At 34.5% G+C, this 22,968-nt stretch overlaps 1 protein-coding gene and 1 non-coding gene across 4 annotated transcripts in view; one reads left to right on the forward strand and one right to left on the reverse strand.

Annotated features, from left to right (window-relative positions):
- The window catches only part of CADM2 (cell adhesion molecule 2), a 1,087,048-nt gene that overhangs the window by 795,269 nt on the left and 268,811 nt on the right, over positions 1 to 22,968 (forward strand). For all 3 annotated transcript variants that reach the window (XM_040484219.1, XM_040484221.1, XM_040484220.1), the window contains one exon: positions 19,935 to 20,084. In XM_040484219.1, the coding sequence (XP_040340153.1) occupies positions 19,935 to 20,084 (150 nt within the window). The remainder of the gene's footprint in view (positions 1 to 19,934; positions 20,085 to 22,968) is intronic.
- Positions 10,096 to 10,203, reverse strand: LOC121036598 (U6 spliceosomal RNA). Its single transcript, XR_005793411.1, has one exon. It is a non-coding gene; the product is annotated as a U6 spliceosomal RNA (small nuclear RNA).

The raw sequence follows: 22,968 nt of genomic DNA on the forward strand, positions 1-22,968 counted from the left end.
TATACATTATTTATTCATGTTTCCTTTTAAACCATCTCAAATTCATTGCTTATTATATTTCCAAAGTGTACATAAATATGCATATATTTCCTCTCTAACTTTCATCTACTTATGCAAATTTTTCATTTTGTATTTCAGCATTATCATTTTCATAAATAAATTCCTTATGACATTCTTCTTGTGACATTCTAATGTATCTAGTTGCATAGCGCTCATTTGCTGTGTTTTAAACTCATGTTTTCATGGTTGGTTCTTCTCCTCTCACTTCTTCCCATATTTCTTGCTATTCTTTATACTGTCTTACCCTTCTCATTTCAGTATTCCTGATTTAAAATAAAATTTAATTTCTAAAGAGTTTTCCCACAATTTAAATTATTCAGTACAAGTGTATAAACTCAGTTCAGTAAGAACCTTTTCTTAAATTGTCAAACTCATAGGCAAACCAATATATAGAATACCTTTTTAAGTGTCCGGATTTAAAGCAACAATAGAAACTAGTCTGAACCATACAGAAATGATGATCAATCTTCAGGAAGCAAATTTTAAAATCAAAGTGGATGAACTCACCAATGTTGCATCCACCTGATTTTCATATGCATACCTTGTACTTGGCAAAAACAGTAGGAAAATCCTCATTGATTTCTGCATGAAGTCAAGGAGAGGTGATCTAGGATATCCACATGGATATGACCTGACTTTGCTAGCATAACTTTAGCAAGAGAAAAAATTTTGGAAATGGTTAGGGGGAGAAAAGATGACAATGGGAATGTTAATGTGTTTTTATTATTTGGTGGTTAAAAATGCACGTATTGACAAGCATTATTTAGAAAGGGTACCATTTCTATTTCCTGTTGATAGAAATATTTCATCATCAGGGCATTTGGGTGGCTCAGTCGGCTGAGCAACCAGCTTCAGCTCAGGTCATGATCTCGAGGTTCTGGGTGAGTTCGAGCCCACATAGTGCTGACTGCTCTCAGCACAGAGCCTGCTTTGGTTCCTCTGTCCCCTCTCTCTCTTCCCCACCCCTGCTCATGCTCTCTCTCTCTCTCAAATATAAGTAAACATTTAAAAAAAGAGAAATATTTCAGTATCAATATGTATACATACACAGTTCTAAATAAAAATAATTATTTTATTATAATGGATATTGGTATGGATATCATATGTTTATATATATAATGACATCATTCACCTCCTATTGTTTCTCTAATTTGTCACTCTTCTTACTTAGTCTCAGGGTCCCTTTCTCCTAAGGTTGTTTTGGTTCACTTTTACTTGTCCATTTAACTATCTCTTCCCATCTGACCAGAAACCTTTGCATACCATTCTAAGGGCACTCTCTTCAAACACTTTATTTGCATTATGTAATACACGAATAAATCCCTCTTGCCAAATGCTCGTGATAGCTCATGCTTTCCTTCAGCACAAGAGGACTTATGACTTGATTAGATTTAATCAGGGTTAAATCTAAGATGGAATTTTGCTCTAAGCCATTGTCCACTTATAAGATTATGAGTAGAATACTTAAGGGAGATTCTAGGTATTTTATGACCATGGGTCTGTGTGGGTCATATTTTTGGTCAAAGGAAAAATCTACATTCTTTTGTATTCCTTGTTATTTTTTGCAGTCAATGTTACCCTTTAAACATAAAATTTATTTTTACATGACTTAATATTTGTAGAGCAGCTCACAGAAATAATCTTACCATGCCTAAATTCTCCCTTGTTCAAACTGGTCATCTTTTTATTATTCTCTATATGTTAAGCATCTATAGGTAGTGTGTTCTTCCTATGGGTGTAAAAAATTAGACAGATGTACATTTGTGAGGATTATTAGACATTTCCTTATGTTTTCTGTTAGATTTCCTTAACTATTTAGTTTAAGAACAGAAGTAAACAATACAACAGGTAGGTTAACAATGATTGAACTGGTGAAGTCTAAGAAATATCTGGTGGGCCAGTGGCATTTTATCAGCATAGCATAAAGAAAAAAAGAAATATTTTGTGGGCTTCCACAGCACTAAAAAATGAATAATACTTTCAAAATGAAGATCAAGATTATTTAAGAGAAATCTGCAATGTAAGGTGAGGTGTACTCTTATTTACCTTTATAAATACATTGTATTTTTATTTTTACTTAAGCTTTGTTAATGTTGCCATTGGAAAAAGAAAAGGGAGTGGACATCAGGCCAACAGATTTATTCAAAATGGACTGTGCTGACCAACACGATAACTACTGATCTAAAAATAGGGCACCTGTTTTGAGATGCCTTTCCTGAAGTGGGAAAATACTGGTGCTGATTATTCTTACTCTTCTCAATCTGCCTGGTGAATCATAGCAAACATTTATGAAATAAGTGTCTGTAGAACAGATAGAAGTCACCTGAGTCAGAATGAAGGTTATACAGCATAATTTCTACTAAGTTATATAAAGAAGTAAACAAGAAAACATTAAAGTCTGCCTCAAATTCTGTATTCTCTTTCAGCTTTTGTTCAATATCATTATCAAGTTCTTCAAAAGTGTTCATTACACTTAAAATCGTCATTGGATCACCTGTCATTCACTTTCTAAAACATTGCATTCTGATTCCTTTTTTTCATTTTTTCATTTAATCTTTTCATGACAAAACCCCTATAGCATTGGTGGTCACTCCCCATGGACATGAGTCCGATACTTTATAAACTTGGTTTTCCTATAATATTTGCAGTGTGAAAATCTTTCATTCTTAATCGTTCCCCTGCCTTTACATGTAGGACTCTGTCTTCAATAATCAGCTACTTTATTCTCCACATCCGACAGCCGCTATTTTGTTCATTTTACTGTACATCTATTCCCTTGGGTGGTCACCTTCTACGTTAACTCTGGGCTTGACCCTGTGACTAGCTTTGGCCAATGGGACAGTAATAGACTGGAAACAAGAAGAGGCTTGGAAAGTGCTTGTTCATTGGGCTGTACTCTTGGGAGCGAGGAGCCATGAAATCAAGCCCAGTCACCACCTGTCATTCCAGATGACAGATAGCCTATCCCCAGAAGCAGAGCCCCCAAAAGCAGATGACTGGTAATTGACCATAGGTGTACTAGGGAGCACAGCCAAAATTATAAGAACTGCCCAGGGAAGCCCAGTACAAATTGCCACTTCACAGAACAGTGTACTACAAAAATGGTTGTTGATGTGTGGCACTGTTTTGGGGTGGTTTGCTAAATGCAAAAATTAACAAACATACTACTTTTCCTTTTGTGTCTAGATCTTAATTAGTGACACCACCCTCTATTACGTCATCTATCTGGAAACCCAAAGTTATTCTCAATTGTCTTCTTTCCATTCTGTCCTTCAATAAATGGTCTTTAATTATTGTTGTTATTTTTATTTTTTTGTTTCATCTTGCTCTTATTTTTAAGCCTCAAATTATGTAATACTGAAGCAATCAAATACTTTATAAACTTAATATGCATTTTTTATCATGTGATTGTGCTAGAATTATTAAAGCAATGACTAAAAGTAGAATGATTTGTTCATTTTGGAATATGGATGTTAAGTGCTTCTCTCCACCCTTAGGTTCTATATTCCACTATCTCACAACATACAGTATTTTGATTATCTTATATGGAGCAGGTATGAGCCTATCATTGATTCTTTGATTTTATATGTTATTTAATTAATTCTGAGTGTTCTGAGAGGTTTTTGAAGTCTTCTTTCTCAAAGATAATACAGAGAATGGAAATATAGTCTGTTTGTTGAGGCTTTTTTCATTATAAAAACAAGAAATTGTGTCTGTGTTTGTTTCACTTAGATGTGAAATCTCCATCATCTTGATTCCTTGTTTAACCAAAGACTGTTTGCACAGCTTGCAAATAATACTTTTGTAGGTAATTAAATCTCCATAGCACCTCTGTCTCATGGCCGTGTTTGCCAGGTTTCTGGACCAGAATTTCTATTCTCATTTAAAATGCTAAGTAATACCCATAAAATCCTTGAAGGAATTTAAAATTAAGTTTCTGACAATTAGAGTACAAGGGGGAAAACTATTAAATGTTTGGCATCGGATAGTTATATGAGTGAGTGTCTTTTCTAATCACACCTATCATAAGTGCTATGCACAGGAAGCATTTTAAAATACTGCCTATATTTCTTAGCTACTTAACGCAGACATGCTCTTTCTATAGTAATCATGAAAACAAATGAAAACAATTCTTCTGTCAAGCAGCTACTCAGGACCACTTTTTGAGTCAATTGAGTGTGTTACAGGACACTGTCAACGTTGACCTTATTGAAACAACTCCTATCAAATATTATACTATGTAGTATGCCTATTCTTGCTATTTCAGTTTATTTGCATATGATGTGCCTTAGTCATAGTAGGTGTTCAACAAAGAAGTTAGAATAAGTGAACATTAGGAAACGTTATTCCTCTATTCAAACTTATTTCCCGACTTTTTAATCCCAGTCTCAACAGGAAATATATCCTGTGATACTATAATAAATGGGGAAAGTATATAGTTTTGGAATCTAAGAAACATACTTCAACTCTTAAAACTTTTCCCTTTACATTAATATGTTGGTTAGAGGAGAAAAATTATAGAGGCAAGAGAGAATTCTAAAATACAGAATTTGAATACAGGTAATAAAAATCTAAATCTTACAACTTGATGGGCACTTCACTGGATCAGTGTGAGTGATGGTGGGCAGATGGGGTAGATGAGGGACAGCTACATGAATTTAATCAGATTGCATTCTTGAGAGTGGATATTTAAAATTCAACTAAATGAGAATGATACACAATAAAGATTAACCCTTTATTTTTTTTCTTAGGAATTTAATCAAAACTGAGCCTGTTTTTGCTACTTTTTAACATGACATCAACAAACTGTAAATTAAGTTTAGTAATACACAAGTCTACAATTAGGCAGTTTTTCCATTCATATAACAAATATTAGGAATAAACAGTTGTCCTACTTTTATATGCAGATTCTTTTTTTTTTCTGGTTTATATCTTAAAACAACTAGCACATTCCAGGATTAGATTTATGTGCTTAAATAAATGCTGTTGTGTTATGTTATAAACAGAGGTGTTAATAGGGATATGGTTAAATTAAGTAGCAAAATGCACAAAAATAAGCCACTAAAAATGGCTTAATACTCAATTTAAACCACTGATGACCACTATTTATGGGTAAGTGTGTACCCTATTTTCTCACCAACCTTCTGCTTTCTATTTGGCATGCATCCAAATTTCTGCTGTGTTAACATTTGCTCCTGGGAGGAGATGAAGGAAAAAAGGTCCATAAGGTTTCCATTGGCCCAGATAGTAGAAACATCTGCTGGGTTCGTGAGCAGCTTGCTGGCCCAAGTCAGCAGGGAGAGTTGATGCTTATCAACCCTGCCATATGAGTCGATATTTCCTGTGCCCTGGGGCTACACAAGCTTAATCAAGAAAAAATAAGGAAGCACATTACACGTCAAATTCCCTCGTTAACTAAGCATTATATATTTTTAAAGTAACTATCATAGCATTATAAAATATGAGTTTAGTACTAATGAAATTCAAATTGTAACAAAGAGCATATTTTATTGGATTTTATCATTCATTAGATAATTTTGAGTAATGATGGATTCCATGCATTTAGAAGTTTACTTATAGAGATTTGACCTTTGAATATGAAGAGCTGATTATTGTTATGGTGAGAAAAAGTTTGTCAAAAATTACGTACCACATTTTTTTTTCATAGTCATCTTTGTATGTACCTTTAAGATCAGCTGGTCAATAATTTCAGTAGTGATATTTGGAATTATAGCCCCATATACAAACTTAATGAGTTATTATTAAATATGATGTTGATTTTTAACAAATACATACATACATTTGCTACTTCAAAAATAGTTGCATTCAGAATGTGTATTTATTCCCATGTTGCTGCCAATACCCCCAAATACTTGCAGTTTTCTTTTTGGTTTTTTACAATTATCCCTGAGTCTATGGCTTATCATATTCAATGCTCTAAATTTTAAAAATCTGCACCTTCCAGGGACTTAATACAAATTTTGAAAAACACAGCATTCAATAGATATCTAAATCTAAGCAATGAGATGTAGTAGCTATTATTAATAATATGCATTCTGTAATATTTATGTTTTATTTATTTTTTATTTTTTTAAGTTTATTCATTTTTTTGAGAGAGAGAGAGAGAGAGAGAGAGCGCGAGCGAGCTGAGGAGGGGCAGCGAGAGTGGGAGACAGAATCTATAGCTCCCTCCAGACCCTGAGCTGTCAGCACAGAGCCCATTGCGGGGCTGAACGCATGAACTGTGAGATCATGACCTGAGCTGAAATCGGAGGCTTAACAGACCAAGCCACCCAGGTGCCCCTATTTATGTTTTATTTATATACGTGGACTTCATGAAATATGGCAATCTATTAAATTTCAATCTGATATGGAAGGGAAACCGGACAAATAGGAACAGTTTTGAGCATGAATAATGTGACTACTCTATTCTTATTGGAAGAGTCTTTACCTCAGCAGAGAGACTAGGCAGAAATGGTATTTTGTTGTTAATCTGATATAGTTGTGGTGCCCACTTTACTAGAGCGGCAGCTCAATTTTTGGTTTCATGGATTCAATAACATCCATGAGCTACACAACAGGCTTTATCCAACATCAAATTTACCCAAAGGTCACAAGACAAGTGATAGAACAAGAGTGTCAAGAACTAGCAGAGGCTTTGTGACTGCCTGAAATGCTTCTGAATGTGCACGGTTACTCCTTATCCAAGAATAGACTGAGTGGATTCAGTACCACCCCTCAGGGAAGCCTCCAGCTCTGGAATCTATTCAGTTTTTATGCCTCCGTAGGCACACAGCCTTCACAAGATTATGTCATCAGTTCCAGTTCTCTGGTACAACTTCATTTAGTCAATACTAATTTATTATTTAATAAATATTCCCAACAATGAAATGTAGGTGCTTAGTCTAGTACATAGCCACTTCCCCAGTTCTCATTTATTTTGGATCCAAGATAACCTATGAATTCCTTGAATAGCAAAGATAATCCAGTCAACAATCAACTTTTTAGGATGTCTTGAAACTAAAGGAAAAACTAAGAACCAGCTGTTAACATGTTATTTCCAATATTGTAGTGAAGAGAACACTGGTTTTGCTATGAATAATTTTTTTTTCAGTTATCATTTTGCAACCATCTCTCCAGAACATCCATTCTTTAAATTTAAGGATCAGGGGCACCTAAGCTGTGCTGACAGCTCAGAGCCTAGAGCCTGCTTTGGGTTCTGTATCTCCTTCTCTCTCTGCTCCTTCCCTGCTCACATACTGTCTCTCTCTCTCTCAAAAATAAATAAATATTAAAAATAAATAAATTTTAAAAATAAATAAATTTAAGGAATCAGTTGAGATATTTTTAATTCCATATCAATTAATTTTATTGAGTTTAATTTTAATTTCCATTTAAAACATTCTAATTCATTATAATTTTCTATCAACAGATTTGAAAAGTAGTAACCCAAAAACAGTTATAAGAAGATGGCATTAATTCCTTCTCTGACTCATCAGAAATATAATTCTTTGAGCTGACTTATCTGTACAAATCTATACAAAGTATCAATTTTCATTTTAATATTTTCCCACAGCAGTTTCCACTTGCTCTCATAGGGCAATGTTCCCCTAGATCTAATGTGGCACTACAAAGGACTTGAACATCAAAGCCTGTAAACATGGACAAGATGGGTGAAATCAACATTAATGAAATATTTGTGCATTCAGGAATGATCAAACAGTGAAAAACACATCCTATTAACCACTGTGTTATTACATTTATTTTTTTTCAAAAGAGAGCTTGTTCCTTAGGGAATATTCCAAGTTGATTTATATGTTACCACATGCTGATCAATACTTACATAATTAAGGTGATATCATTTTGAACACATGTGCATGTGTTCGAAATTATGTGCCCACTATGTCCAAGGCAATGTCTTATGCCTGTTAGAGAATGAAAAGTAATATATTTATCTGCCCCTGCTATCAGAACTTTCTACATGTATCAGGTTTCTATACTAATGGTTTCCTTGGGCATAAAAATTCTGTTACTAGAGCAGAGAGCACTCGTTTCTATTATATTAATCAGAGGAAGAATTGTTTTATAAAGTTTATAAATGATACTCTTATACAAGAGAAAAATTCAAATATTTTATTACCTCTCTTTGCAGTCCTTTGGGAACTCATTATTTATTTGAAAGCTTTGTGTTGTTATCCATTCAAAGAAATACATCTTTGAAAAAGAACACTTTTAAAAATAATGTGTACATCCATAGATAGTTTACCAGAAATACTTTCCTTTCTCCCAGACACTACTGCAGTTTTTAAAGCAAGCAATAAAACAGAAATTCTCCATTATTAATAAGAAGAAACTTCCCAAAGCAATGACATTTTAGAGTGGAAGTAAGGAATAAATGGTCTCTCAAAGAGTGGGGGGATATGGAAATGTACATAACAATTCTGTTTTAGTATAAGCTCAAGTCAGTAAAAGATGGGTCTCCATTTACAATGTAAAATTTAAAAAAAAATACCAAGATTAGTTACCTTTACAAATTATCCTAGGAGTTAATGGATTCATTGATGTTTTCTCAATAAGGTTCTTGATTATAGACACTATTTTTATAGTGAATCTTTTCTAAGATTAAAAATCCTTGATTTGGGGATTATTATTAATTAGCAGGGAAACAGTACCTTCTGAGAATGTATGCTGAGTCAGTTCTTTCAGTGGCTTGCCATTGCATGTTAGATTAAAGCAAGCTCCTTATTAAGACATAAAAAGCCCTGCGTGATCTGGCCTTGATGTTCTTTCCTACTTTACATTGGGCCATCTAGTCTGTTGCTTTTCATGCACCAGACTCACTAGTTTTTGTTTTGTTTTGCTTTCTTTTTTGTTTTCAGTTCCTTCAGTAGTCCACCTCTTGCTTAGAATCTTCTACATCAGCTAACTTACTTTTTGAATACTGGCCACTTCTCTCCAACATTTTTGTCCTCTGGCAATTTTTAAATGGCTAAGTCTTTCTCCGCATTTAGGTTTCAGCTGAAATTTCACCACCTTCTTATCAGGACTTTCCTTTATAAATTTGTGTTTTCTTGTTTTACTGTTTAAATTTAGGCTGTAAATTCTAAAGATAAAATTTTACATTATTTCTAGTTTGTCACAATTGTATCTCCACACCTACCATTTGAAACACATTCAAGGCACAAAGTATGTATTTGTTGAATAAATTAATGTCATGAAGTATATCTTATAAGCAAAATCCACTGCAAATGTGAAGATAAGTTTCATAAAGCATTAACATTGTATATTTTTATGTATATAGTTCATATGTCTAATACAAACTTATTGTCCATTATTGGATGACATGTTTGATACCCAATTTTTCCTTAGTTGTATCTTATAGCTACAACATCTCAAAATTTCCTATTATATCCCATAATCCAAAGAGTTAAAATTCAAATAGACATCTTGTTGCTCTTTACATGAACATCTCTATTTAATATATCAATGCAATTACTAAATTTTATGCAGAGAATAAAATATGAAAAGAATTTTAATGTATAGAGAACTTGGCTAATAGTCAATATAATTTAATGGCTGCTGAGTATGTGAATATGTGGTGCAATCCAAAAGAAAGATATTAACAAAATATATCTCCTACAACCAAGTCAAATAACTAATTAGCAACAATATATTATGCAGTAATTAATTTGATTTGGTATGTGTATTTTTTTCATTTGGAATTAGGGAATGCCAGCATAAAAACCAGACTGAAGTCCAATGTCTCTTCAATTTACAGCTTTCCTTTTTCTGTTTACTTTATTTTTATAGCTACATTTTGTGTTTTTTAAACCATTATGTATTTGAAGTTAGGGTTTAATAATGCTTGTTTTGTTTTCTTGCATTTTTTGCATTTAATTTGCTCCTAGAAATGTTACTAGGAATTTTAATTTTCCTCGAGGCTATTATATATTGTAAAATGTATTACAATATAATTTAATTTGTTACTTTCTTTAAATATATGAACTGTGTAAGGCCTACTTGGTGAAATGGAAAATATAGGTGTCATTTTTCCCCCTTCTCACTTGTCATCCTTGCACAGAGGCCATGCTTATTTTCTCTGTATGGTTCCAATTTTAGTATGTGTGCTACTGAAGCAAGCACTTTCCCCCTTTTTAGTCTCAGGTTAAAGTTTTTCCCAGAAACTTCAATTTCAAACACTTATGTCCCACCCAGTACTTTTTTTTTTCTTCCAAAAGATTGATTATTGTACATTCGGCACTATATTCCTCACCCTGTCTTTAGAAGAGTCCTACCATCTGTGTGTTCCTTTCCAGAATATTTCCTCCAGGTTGACATCTCAATTTAGAATTTAGTTACGTGATTGAGCTTTCCTGTGAACCAGACTGTGATTGTGGTCATAAATTTCTTTTCTCTGGAAGGCTGCCTCTCAAATGTTCATCAGTTAGCAAGTAAAGCTAGTCAGTTCTATCTAGGTCATGTTCATTTACCCTGAAAGCAGTATTCTAGAGAGATAAAATGAATTTATACACACATGATAATTACCAAGTAAGCCTGTATGAAGTTATAAAAATAATTCTAAATTTCTCTTATTCTTTTATAATGCTTTGTAATATGTACAGTTTCCTTTTCATTTTAAAATTATTTCCTTTGCTTTCTATTTTTCCACATTACAATACTTGAAGATATATATGTATAGGAAGGAAAACAGCTTTAAGGAAATAAATGTGAACAATTCATCAAGTTCATTTTTTCCTTGAAAAACTATCATGTTCATTCAATAAATTACTGTTTGCTTTTTGAGAAAACTCAAAACACTTTAGATAAGTTAAATATAGATAAATTAATGAACACTTTAGATAAGTTAAATATAGATAAATTAATGAAAACAAATATATTTTAAAGCCTTTATTTCAAAAATCTACTTCAGTTGCAGAACCTGATATATTTTTATTTAGTCCGGTATACTAAGTCCTTAATATGTTAACAACGTTTTGTTTATTATGCGTTTTTGCAGAATAAGAGGCAGAAAGGAAGCAAAGAATGAAAAGATCTGATTTTGTACAAACATAAGTTTTTAAAATGTTGGGCGTATTTTTAAAAAATCAGATAATGTTAAAAAATGTTAATGTTTTATTTATTTTTGAGAGACAGAGAATGCATGTGGGAGGGGCAGAGAGAGGGAGACACAGAATCTGAAGCAGACTCAAGGCTCTGAGCTGTCAGCACAGAGCCTGATGCAGGGCTCCAACTCAGGAACCGTGAGATCATGACCTAAGCCAAAGTCGGACGCTTAACCTACTGAGCCACCCAGGGGCCCCTAAAAATCACATAATGTTTGTTTTGTTTTTTTTTTTTCCAACGTTTTATTTATTTTTGGGACAGAGAGAGACAGAGCATGAACGGGGGAGGGGCAGAGAGAGAGGGAGACACAGAATCGGAAACAGGCTCCAGGCTCTGAGCCATCAGCCCAGAGCCTGATGCGGGGCTCGAACTCACGGAGCGCGAGATCGTGACCTGGCTGAAGTCGGACGCTTAACCGACTGCGCCACCCAGGCGCCCCTCACATAATGTTTTAAAACATACTAAAGCAATACAACCAGTAAGCAAGGACATAAAGCAGCTATAAAATAGCATTTCCCAGGATATTGTAAATATTATCTGAAACTTAGAATTCTGTGAATTAAGGAAAACATAGATTTTGTGATATGGCTAAGTAATATAAAATTAATGGAAGAAATTTAAGAAATCTACTTTGGGTAGAAAAAAATAACTGCTGGGAATATTTATAATACAGAAGGCTGAAGTATACAGTCTCACAAAAACATTTTGAAATGTAGGGAAAGGCACTGATGTTATATTTCACCTACATTATACATTTCTTCAGAACCAGCCCTGATTCTGATAATCAAGAATTGACTCTTAATTATAAATCCTTTCATAGACACAGCAAATAGTAACTAGTTTTGATATGATGTTATGTAGTTAACTGGGTCACCCACTCACAGTCACTGTGTAGGTTAATTGGAAACAATCCAATGGTAATCCCATCGGTTTCCTGGTTTGCTATGAATGTCCAGGAAAACCTATTATCACATTCTAGAAAAGGGAAAGAGAGGTGAAATTTCTACAGGAGAATTATGATTCTCTGGGTCAGGAGCTGTGGGAGCCACTGTAAATCTGAAAGAGCCTTTTGTCATGGATCAGAAGCCAACAGAGGCCCTGGGCCAAACTTTGAGTACACAGAGATTCTGCTCCAGGAGTTGGGAGCAGAATGGGTCGCTCACAATGGCCACAGTGAACACCAGAATCTGGTCTACAGGATTGTAACTGTTGAACCTGCCAATTTGGCACTGTTATGCTCCGATATCAGAAAGAGAAAGCCCTTCCAACCTTCCTGGCCTTGCAAGACCCACTGCCCGCCAGCTTTGTTTCTTTCCTGCCTTGGTCTGGCAGTTGCAATGGAACACAGGTCTCCAAAGTGCTTCCTGTCTCTATGGAAACTGGCAAGCAGTACCAGACTGATGGCCATGCTCCATAGTGGCTGGGCAGAGGGTGGCACAGAAGGTGGATACCAGGTGTTATCCCTATAAGGCAAGCTGAATCCTGAAAGGATAGAGTCAAAGAAAAATAAATGATGTGGTAACCTAGGAAAACAGAAATACTTAAAGTTTTTCAGAACAAACCTAAGTGCTAGAATGAAATCACGGGAAAATTACTAGAGAATTCTAAATATTCATGGGAACAGAGGAACATTCCAAAAGTGGAAACATTTTGCACTTAGTTATCAGTCTTAATCTTTCCTCCAATTTCCTTTCTCACATGATAGAGCATTTATTGCACTTCTCTTGAGAATTTTAGGCTTGCATTAATAGCATTTGTGCTTTTCAATCCAATAGGCTTTAGTATGCAATATGTGTTTCAGTACACACAACAACTGAGCCACAACTTTCACATTAGAAGGTTATTTGTTTAGAATGCCTTCAGTAATTTAGTGGAAGTAATAGCATGCTGTGTGTGCGTTTAGATATATTTTTAGACTCTAAGCAATAAGAATGATCTTGAACTTTCTAAGATTCAGGTTATTTGTATAAATCTCAGACCTGTTGATTGAACAGAAGAGATGGAGTGGGGAGGGAGAGAAATACAAAGCTGGGAAGAGTTGAGGGAAAGACCTAAAGCATAGTAAGGTGCCTTTGTATTTCAGTTAAAAATAAATTGCCTATTCCTGTCATTTCTTGTATTTCAGATCCTTTAGCATATTGTGTATCTACTGATCCATTTGGCCCTTCTGCTTTTCATAACCCAAATATGAGAACCTTAATATGAAACCAGTAGTTTGCATTTCAAATGAGGTTCTGGGAGCACCTGGGTGACTCGATCGGTTAAGCGCCCGACTCTTGATCTCAGCTCAGGTGGCAATCTCCTGGTTTGTGGAATCGAGCCCCTCTCCAGTTCTGCACTGAAGGCATGGAGCCTGCTTAGGATTTTCTCTCTACCCCTCCCCTGTACGTGCTCTCTGTCTCTCAAACTTTTTTTTATAAACTTAAAAATAAATGCAGTTTTAGAGAGGACACAAAAATATTTAAAAACAAGCCAAAACATTATGCATGCCTTTTGATTCAGATGCCGATAACTCTTCTTAATTAAATGATTTTGTAGGCTTCACTGACAGTTTTCATTAAGTATAAATATTTTCTAAAATGAAGGATCAAAATAGGTGACATTGCTTATCTCGTGAGAAGTTCATGCTTTCCTATTGAAAAACTATATCTTAAATTCTCTTCACATCTTGTTTTTATTTGTTCTCCTTCACTGTTGTTAAAGCTGGTTCTTCCTTTGAGAAAGTTGTGCTCATTTTCAGGAAGAAAAATAATGAGGGTCCTCAGTTCCTGTTAAATAACCCACAAAATTTGATCATTTACCCTGAAAAATCACTGACTGTAACTCACTCCCGCTCAGATGTGCAGAAACTCAACCTCTGCCTGTCTGTCTAGATATATCTCAGGTGATTATTGCTCTTGGTAAGTAAGCACTCATGCACAATGTGCACTGATCCACTGTTGTGGCCCACATTTAATCTTTAGCGCAGGGAGAGAGATGGAGAAAACCATTGCCTTCACTCATCATCCATTCAAGAGATAGCAAGGCTTGAATGATGCCGTTTTTGGAAGCAGAGCCGTGTTTTGGGATCAGTGTTCAAACATGCATCTTTGCCTGTCTGCTCTCTTTGAACAATACTGCTGGCTTCAAAGATCTCCCTTTGCTGCTTTGCCTCTCCACGGTAATGGCACATCACAGCCTGTCAGCAAGGTCCAGGTGGCCATTAACTTAGAATTTGCTTCTTTATGTACTATTGACAGTGTGCTAGGTTCTTGGTGGTCAGTCAATGAAAGCATTCTTGAAATGTGTGAAGCAAGGACAGCCCGTAACTAACTGAGGTCAACTGAGGCCAACAAGAGTCAAGACTCAGTTCATTTGATTTTGAGTTCGGTAATTCCTAATCTAGACAGGGAAAGGTTTGAACCGTTTTTCTCTAAGTACGTGAGAAATGGAAACATGGAAGGAATAATGGCAGCTTCTCTGTCTGCTATTTGAAGACAGGGTCAAAAGAGCCATCTTTGCAGGCTATTGAATAATTGCTCTTCATTAAAGTGTCTTTCACAGCAATAAATTAGCAAATTGTTTCCGTTTAACTACTGAAACTAACCTAAATGGTTTTCAATCACTGATACTGGTTAGAAATAAACTTGGCAGACTATGAAGAGTATTAGTTCAACAGAATAGAGGAAAAAAGATCATTTAAGGGACTTTTATTGAATACTGGTAGGTGGGAGGAGAAAAGGCCTCTTGGAAAATGATGTGAGGATAAAGGGGGAAAAAGACTGAAAATTTGAAGAATTTGAAGAAAAGAACTTCAACAATGAACTGTATTACATTAGGAAGAGTTCATTGGTTTCAGAAAGAAATAAAAACTTTATTTATGCTATATATGTATGCAATACTCCCAACAAGAGACATCAAAGGTAGCTTTTCCAGTGGTGTTCTATAAATGTTTAACACCTGGCTCTGTGGGAAAAAACACTGACTTGAGTTGTTTGCCAATTTCCACAGTGAAAAGATTCTCAATGTGGTCCATTTCCAGCTACCAAGGCATGTCATTTAGCAAAAGAGAGAAGAGTTGACTCTCCTGAGCTGTTATGACTCAGCTGTAGCATATCACAACTTTTACTTGAATTTCAAGTGTTCCTTCAATTATTTAAAATAGATGTAAAAGGGGACACATGGATGGCTCAGTGGATTGAACATCTCACTCTTGATGTCAGCTCTGGTCATGATCTCACGGTCTTGGGATCGAGCCCCATATCAGGCTCTCTGCTGGGCATGGGGCCTGCTTCAGATTTTCTCTTGAGATTTTCTATCCCTCTTCCACTCTTCCCCACTTGTGTGTTCTCTCTCTCTCTCTTTCTCTCAAAATTAATGAAAAAAAAAAGTTATAAAAGTTCTACATGCAGCTTTGAATTGTTTGACTCCAAACTCTATGCTTGTTTTATAAGTTAGTCAGAATTAAGTTCACTTTATTTTCAAAGCATTTTTTTGGTCAAGCACATGAGGTTTGAAGACAAAGTGCAAGAGTTCAAAACCTAGCTGCTGTGCTTTCTAGCTGTGTGTCTGTGGGCACATTATTTAAACTCTCTTTGCATCAGTTCCCACATCTTCAAGGCAGAGATAACAACAAGGTTGGCATGAAACGTAAATCACTAATAAAAGAAATACACTTAGAATAGTGCCTAGAATATTGTGAAGGCTCAGATAAGCTTAGTTTTATTTTTCTTATATTTACCTTTGGCTTAGTGTTCGTGGAGGATGAGATGATAGAGGAAGGGTACTGTCAAAATGGATGTTGATGCAAGGGAACTTGGACCAGGAAGGGAAGGTAAAATATTTCCATTTCAGAGGTCTGTCTACCTAAAAGGGCTTAGTTAGGGCTTATTATACTTCATATTCAAGAAAAGTTATTATCTTTTATGCTTTTCCCCTTCTGGAGCATAAATTTGGCACAGTCTGTCTTTTTATGTTTCACTTTGGGGGCTGACAATGGTATTAGATGTGTCTGTTCTAGACCACAATCTGTTATATTTTATGTACACTCCTCGTGATTTTCAATTAGAACTTCATAAAAACTGTCTTAAGATATTCTACTAATAAGGGTTTTGAAATTTAAGTTTTCCATATATATATTTTTTTTTCTTGGTGAAGAATCAGTCTCTCCTTCTGCCCCTCTATTTTGACCATGAACAAATGCTACAGACTTGAGTTATTCTCGTCATTCTACTGTCACAAGTTCCCCTACAAATGCCAGCCTCTACCCTGCGAAGATGCTTCATTTTGGACAATGAGCACCCACTAGGAGTTCCAACTCACAATACAGAATGTTAAGCAATGCAGCTGATTCAAAGATAAGGAAGACAACCTCATCACCTGCCCTTTAAATAGCCTGGGAACAAGTAAAGGAGACTGATATTTATGCAAATAATGAAAGGGAATAAATACAAGGAGGGGAGGAGGAAAATGAAGGACATAAGCTGCCTGGAAAAATAGAAAAATAGCCAGCTTCTACAATTCCAAATTGGAAGTTTGTTTCCTTTAAAGATGATCATAAACTTGTTTGATAAGAATAACTCCTCTGAAATCTAGGATGGTGCTGAGCTCAGCCAGAGAAAGGATAATTTTACAGTAAGGCCCCAAATGGTATGACCAAAGCATCTCACAAATTCTCACAGATAGGAAAAAAATAACGAGTTATATACCACACCTACACTGCCTTCTCCCTTGCTATCACACCCTCTCCCAAAGTTTCTGAACTCTGCAGTCTCCTTAGCAAGTTTCTCTTCCTCTGTGCATCTTTCAGATGTTGATTCATACAAGGCAAGGCATGTAGTAGGTCCTCCAAAATATTTGTCTGATGATTGCATTGCAAATGAATCCTTAATTTGGTAACACACTAATTTTTCTAATTGGGAAAATTGTTAACTTCTTTGGAAAGACTCTCTGAAATGGGATTAAATGACAAACTTGAGCCACAAGGAGTTAAAAGAGAAAAGTAGCAGTTAACCTGATGCTCTCTCCAGGTTATAACCAGAAGTAAAAGGCAATTCAAAGCTTGAGAAGAAGTTTGACTGCTTACAAAACTGGCTTTTGAATTGATTTTGGAAACCACATATCCTAAGGGTATTTAAGATTAGTAGATTCTCCACATGAGTTTGCTCTCTATTGGGAAAAACTAAATTATTTGACTGCAGGGATTTTAGGCTGCAGGTCCCAGGGAACAGAAGTCATAATACTTTAAAGTCAGAATCTACGTGGGGAGAAGATGGAGGGAAGCTGTCCTAATCTCCTACCTGAAAGGACAGGTGTAGGTATACTAGTGAATATACAGTACCTGGCATGTAGAAGACCCTAACAATTATTACTTTCTTTCTTCTATAGGCCAGTAAGGAAAGATTTACTAAGGAAATTATTGTCCAAAGTAAGTTTTGAATAGGATAGGATATTTAAGAGCACTTGCTATTGACATCCTCTGTTATTTGATTTTAATGTTATAACTGAAATTTATGAGGGCATAGCTCGGCTAGGTATGGAATTGGAAATTTCATTGTCAAAGGGTTTACTCATTTATTTTGTTGTTGTTGTCTAATTCACACTGAAGCAAATAGTGACAAAGTTACTATGGCTCAGCAGCCCTTGTGGAAAAATAAGAATAAAAATCTCAACTTTCAGAACAAACTCCAAATGGTTCATTGACTTTGTTTCACCATGGAAAATCACTTAACCTCCCAGTGTCAGTTTACCCATCTGTGAAATGAGAAGGAGAAGATTTTCTTATGGGGATGTTTTGAAAATTATTTTGCAAATGTAGTGGATGAAATTATTGCAAGCATCACTGCTCTTTTTCCACTTCTTTAAAGAAGCAGACGATATTATTTATGTACCAGTTGATAGTCAAATTGTTATCTGGGGTGAACTGCGTATTCTTATTAGCAGCTGTGTGCTTTTTACTACTTAAAGAATCCCACCTCCCCCAGCTTGTTCAATTTATGTGTTACATCAATGCCTGGGAATTTGAGCAAAATATCTTAAAATCATTCTGAGCTTCATATTTATGAGCTGCTCATCTGATAACTCTGGTAATTATTCCTTCTTTCTGTTTTAGCTCATGTTTTCTCTTATGTGGTTTTCGCCTCACCTCACTTCACAAGATTGATAGTTCTCCACGTTTCCCTGCTAGAGGTCACCTCTGAGCTGAAGAGAAACACATCCCACTCTGGCTCCTGTTGACTTTTAAGTCAACTATCAAAGAATTTATTCCAGACATCTCCTAACCTCAATTTAAAAACTCCACCCTAAAGATTACAGGGAGATATCCTGGGGAGTTGCCATAGTGACTCTAAGAGGTTGGCATTGAGAAGACAAAGCTACTGATATCAGATTTTATACTTGATAGGCTTAATTATATAACATGGTCATGAACCTCTGTGCTTGTGTCACTTAGGTCTGGAAAGAAATTTTCCCCTTCAGGCTCTTCTGTCTCTTACGGTGCCAATCAACAGGCTTCTTGGTAATAAGATCCTTTATGCCAATAGCTCCAGCATAACCTCAAGTGGTGCTTGTAGTAATGATAGAATCATTACAAAACGAAAGAAGAAAAGAGAAATATATTTCATGGGTGTGATTAAGTCATCATAATGTTCTTGCATATGTAAATTATCCTTGACTTAATGAACTACCTTGCTCACATAATAGTATTTTAACCTGGCTCTGGAAAGTCATTTTCTACCCATGTTGATAATTGTTACTGGGTTTGGCAGAGCTCATCTCCAGATCATCTTACTAGAGTGAAATTTATGTATTATGTTTCCATGTGCATGAGTTTTGTTTTAACTATTAGAAGTGTTCTTACTAAGTAAAGTTATTATATGAATTATCTTAATAAATTAGTATGATACTTAGGAAGATAGAAAACTTGATTATATTCTACTGATCTGATTTGACAAGGGTCATTTGAAATATGGTTTTTTTTTTCTTGATTATAAAAGAAATATGTATTCATTGGGGAAATCAGGAAACAAGAAAAAGGAACAAAGGGTCATTTGAAATACAGGTTTTTTTCCTGATTATAAAAGAAATATATATTCATTGGGGAAATCAGAAAACAAGAAAAGGAACAAAGGAGAATATTATCACTTCTCCTAAGTTAATCTCTTTAAGATTTTGATGGATATTCCACAAGATGAACACTTCTTGAAAAATACTTACATTGTTTTCTCCAACACATTTTGTGTTTCTAAAAACAGCTGCATCTACAAGAAGCTCTGATAAAATAGGATTCTTTTTTTTTTTATGTTATCAGAAATTGAATCTAAAGTTCCAGTATCCATATTTCATAGACTTTATTCAGGATTATAAAAGCTACCAGGGAAGTGTCTTATGTGTTTCCTCTCCTGCATTAGAGAGTTCAATTCAGCCAAAATTATTCCAGTGCCTTATCTTCAAAGATGACTAGAACCTTTCCATATTATTAATGCAAGGCCAAAGGAAATTAATGACAATCATGTTACTATTTGCATATAAATCTTCATGTGTGCCTAGGAAGAAAAGAAGGTTTTCTGGAACATATAAGGGAGTGTGAAGGAGTCTTGTCCTCTAATTAAGGACTTTCAATTTTTTTTTTTTCTGTCTTTTTGTAATATATAGTTATGTTGTTGTTTGGTTGGTTTAAATTTTACTTGGAGTAAGAAGTCCAACATAGTTCTTGGGAAGTTAATCATTTTATAACTCTCATTTAATCAACATTTTCTTTAATCCCCTTTTAGGCAGCCAAGGGCAGTTTCCACTAACACAGAATGTAACGGTTGTTGAAGGTGGAACTGCGATTTTGACCTGCAGGGTTGATCAAAATGATAACACCTCCCTCCAGTGGTCAAATCCAGCTCAACAGACTCTGTACTTTGATGACAAGAAAGGTGAATACATTTTCTTTTAAATGTTTTAATCATATTCTGAAATATCCTAATTATAATGAATTTATTTTTCTAAGATGATTCAAATTATTCGTTTTGATTACAAAACTGCCGCTGCTTGTATTTAAACATGTTAAATATTAAATACTTTAGTTTGCAAGTCATAAACACTAAAGATAACCTATGTCAACTTTTTAATAAAATAAACAGTTACAGTTCTATTTCAAAAATCATTTTATGCCTTCTCTTAACCATTATATTCTCTCTAGATATCATATTCCTTCATTCTTGTAATTGCCTTCTGTATAGATTAAATGCTTTTTCCTCACTCTAGGTAATATAATTTTTTTTAATTAACCTTAGTTTAATATATTTACAAGATGCTGTATGATTTTGGAAAGTTTTGTGACATTATTCTTATGAATGGGCTTGAAAGTAAGAATTGTAGAAACCATTCCCATAGTAAATTTAAGTATCTGCATGTTTCAAAATAAACTGAAATTAAAAAGCTGTATTTACTTCAAGTTGAGTTAGACTTCATTAATTAACTGGGCTCCTAATTGGATGATAGGTTTTGATTAAACTTTTTTGGAAAGTAATGAAATTCATAATATTTAATTCAAGCAAACAACTAAAATTATACACTGAATTTCCAAGCCTTCATCCATTATTATAAGCGCTGGGGTGACGTGGGGGGGGGGGGGGGAACGAGTTCATGAACTATAACAAAAATAAGGAGCTGTTGCTTTAGATTATTTAAATTATATAGAATATAAATATCTATATATCAGCTCTTCAACATGGTCTTAATATCTGGATTTCTTATGAATCTGTGTAGATAACAGTAAGAAAATTTGAAATCAGCCCCATTTTAATGATTAAAGTGTAGTCAAATCAGTCCAATAAATGTGCCCATTCCCCCAATATAGAAATTCACTATGTTTTTTACCTCACTGTAGTTTTTCTCTTTGATGTACTCCAAATTTAAAATGAAAATTTTAATTATTTTCAACTTTAATATATAATGAAAGATTGGCTAAAAATCGAATTTATTGACTCAATTTTTTTTTTTTTGAGGTTTCCTTTGTAAAAGGCATTAGAGTTTTTGAACAAACAGGTAAAATATCTGCCCTTATAGGGACATACGGTCCAGTAGGGGACAGACAATAAACACATGAACAAAATACATTTTAGAGTACATTGTTAGGGGACAAGTATTCTCTATCTTGATAGATACATAGATGCATAGAGACATTATAGCTATCTACAGAGAGAGAAGGACAGAGACAGAGAGACAGAGAGAGATGGAGAGTGAGAGAGGAAGAGTGAGACTAAAAAACTGGCTCGAGTGATTGTGGAGGCTAGCAAGCCTGAAATATGCAAGGCAGGCCAGCAGACTGGAGACCAGGGAAGAGTCAATATTGCAGCTCAAGTCTTAAGGCAGTCTGGAGAAAAAATCCCTTCTTACAGGGACCTCACATGTTTCCTCTTAAGGTTTCAACTGATTGAACAAGACCACATTATGCAGGCTAATCTGCTTTACTCCAAGTGTACTGACTTCAATGTAATCTCATCTAAATATACCTTCACAGCAATTCCAGATTGGCATTTGACCAAATATCTGGGTACTGTGATCTAATTAATTAGTTGTCACATAAAGTTAAGTATCACAGAAGGTCAGGCTAGCATTTCTATAGAAGTATATTACTTAGAAAGAGTTTTTATTTATTGTTTTATTTTGCTATTTAAAAGACAAATGCAGCAGATATCACTAAAGGCCATATTTTCATAGGAGCACAAGGAAGGGGCTAAATGTCTCACAGTCTTGTGAGATTTAAAGTTAATATTGTCATTTAAAGATTTTGAGTTAAATATTGACCAGACTTAAAGCCAATGTGTTGACTCCATATTTATATATCTCATGTTTTGATTAAGAGTGTTTGATGTGAAATCATTCATGTTTAACAGGGACTTGTAGTAGTAGACATTTCTTTTTTTTTGTTTGTTTGTTTGTTTGTTTTGTTTTGTTTTGGTACTTTAAGAATATTTTAGAGAGTCTGAAAATGAATTTTAAAGCCTTCATCTGCTAAACACTCACTATAGCAGTATTAATACAATTTTAATTCCTATTAATATTATTAATTATTTAATGCTTCTTATTAAGGACTCTTTTATCCCATTTAGAAGTTTTTAACAGATTTTATGAGACTATATCTCTTTGCAATTTGATAAATATGAGAAATATCTAATGCGATAGTTTAAAGCTTAAAGAAAGTATATTATTCAAGAGTAAAAATTTGATTTTGTGAATTAATTATTTTACAATTTCATAAATAAAACCACAAAAAGTAGCTTGTATCTCAAGTATATTCAGTCGGAATGAAAGTTGTATAAGTGAAAATGAAGCTTAAAGACTTTTGATTTCACTGGTTCTTAGTAAAAAATATGTCTAAGTTTTATCATGCTAATATTATGTAAGCTTTATATTTGGTTTTAAATCTACTAGTGCTTTTGGTGTAGTGATGGCACATCTCCTTGAAAAAAATGTGTCAGTGTTTACTTTTCTTTGCTCCTTTATGGTGTTTGGAGGAATTTGTGATTGCTGTTTAAAACCAGTGATCTCTGTTGCTTTTCAAAGAATGAAGTCACGTTGGTTAAGAAAGAAAATATATAAGAGTCACACAAAGATTCAACAAACTCCTTTTGCTTTTAATATTAGTTGCTTACAAGTATTTGTAAATACGTATTTAAACATATATGCCCAAATATAAGGTGACATGAATTTTAAGAAAAATCTCTTGTTTTCTCAATGGTATAAAGCAAGAGAAAATGTTTGGGGGGCCACAGTCCTTTCAATATAATCATGGAACAATGAAATATATGCTTA

This window comes from Herpailurus yagouaroundi, unplaced genomic scaffold (assembly GCF_014898765.1).
Source record: "Herpailurus yagouaroundi ecotype Mexico unplaced genomic scaffold, PumYag 162, whole genome shotgun sequence".
NCBI classification, from domain to species: domain Eukaryota; kingdom Metazoa; phylum Chordata; class Mammalia; order Carnivora; family Felidae; genus Herpailurus; species Herpailurus yagouaroundi.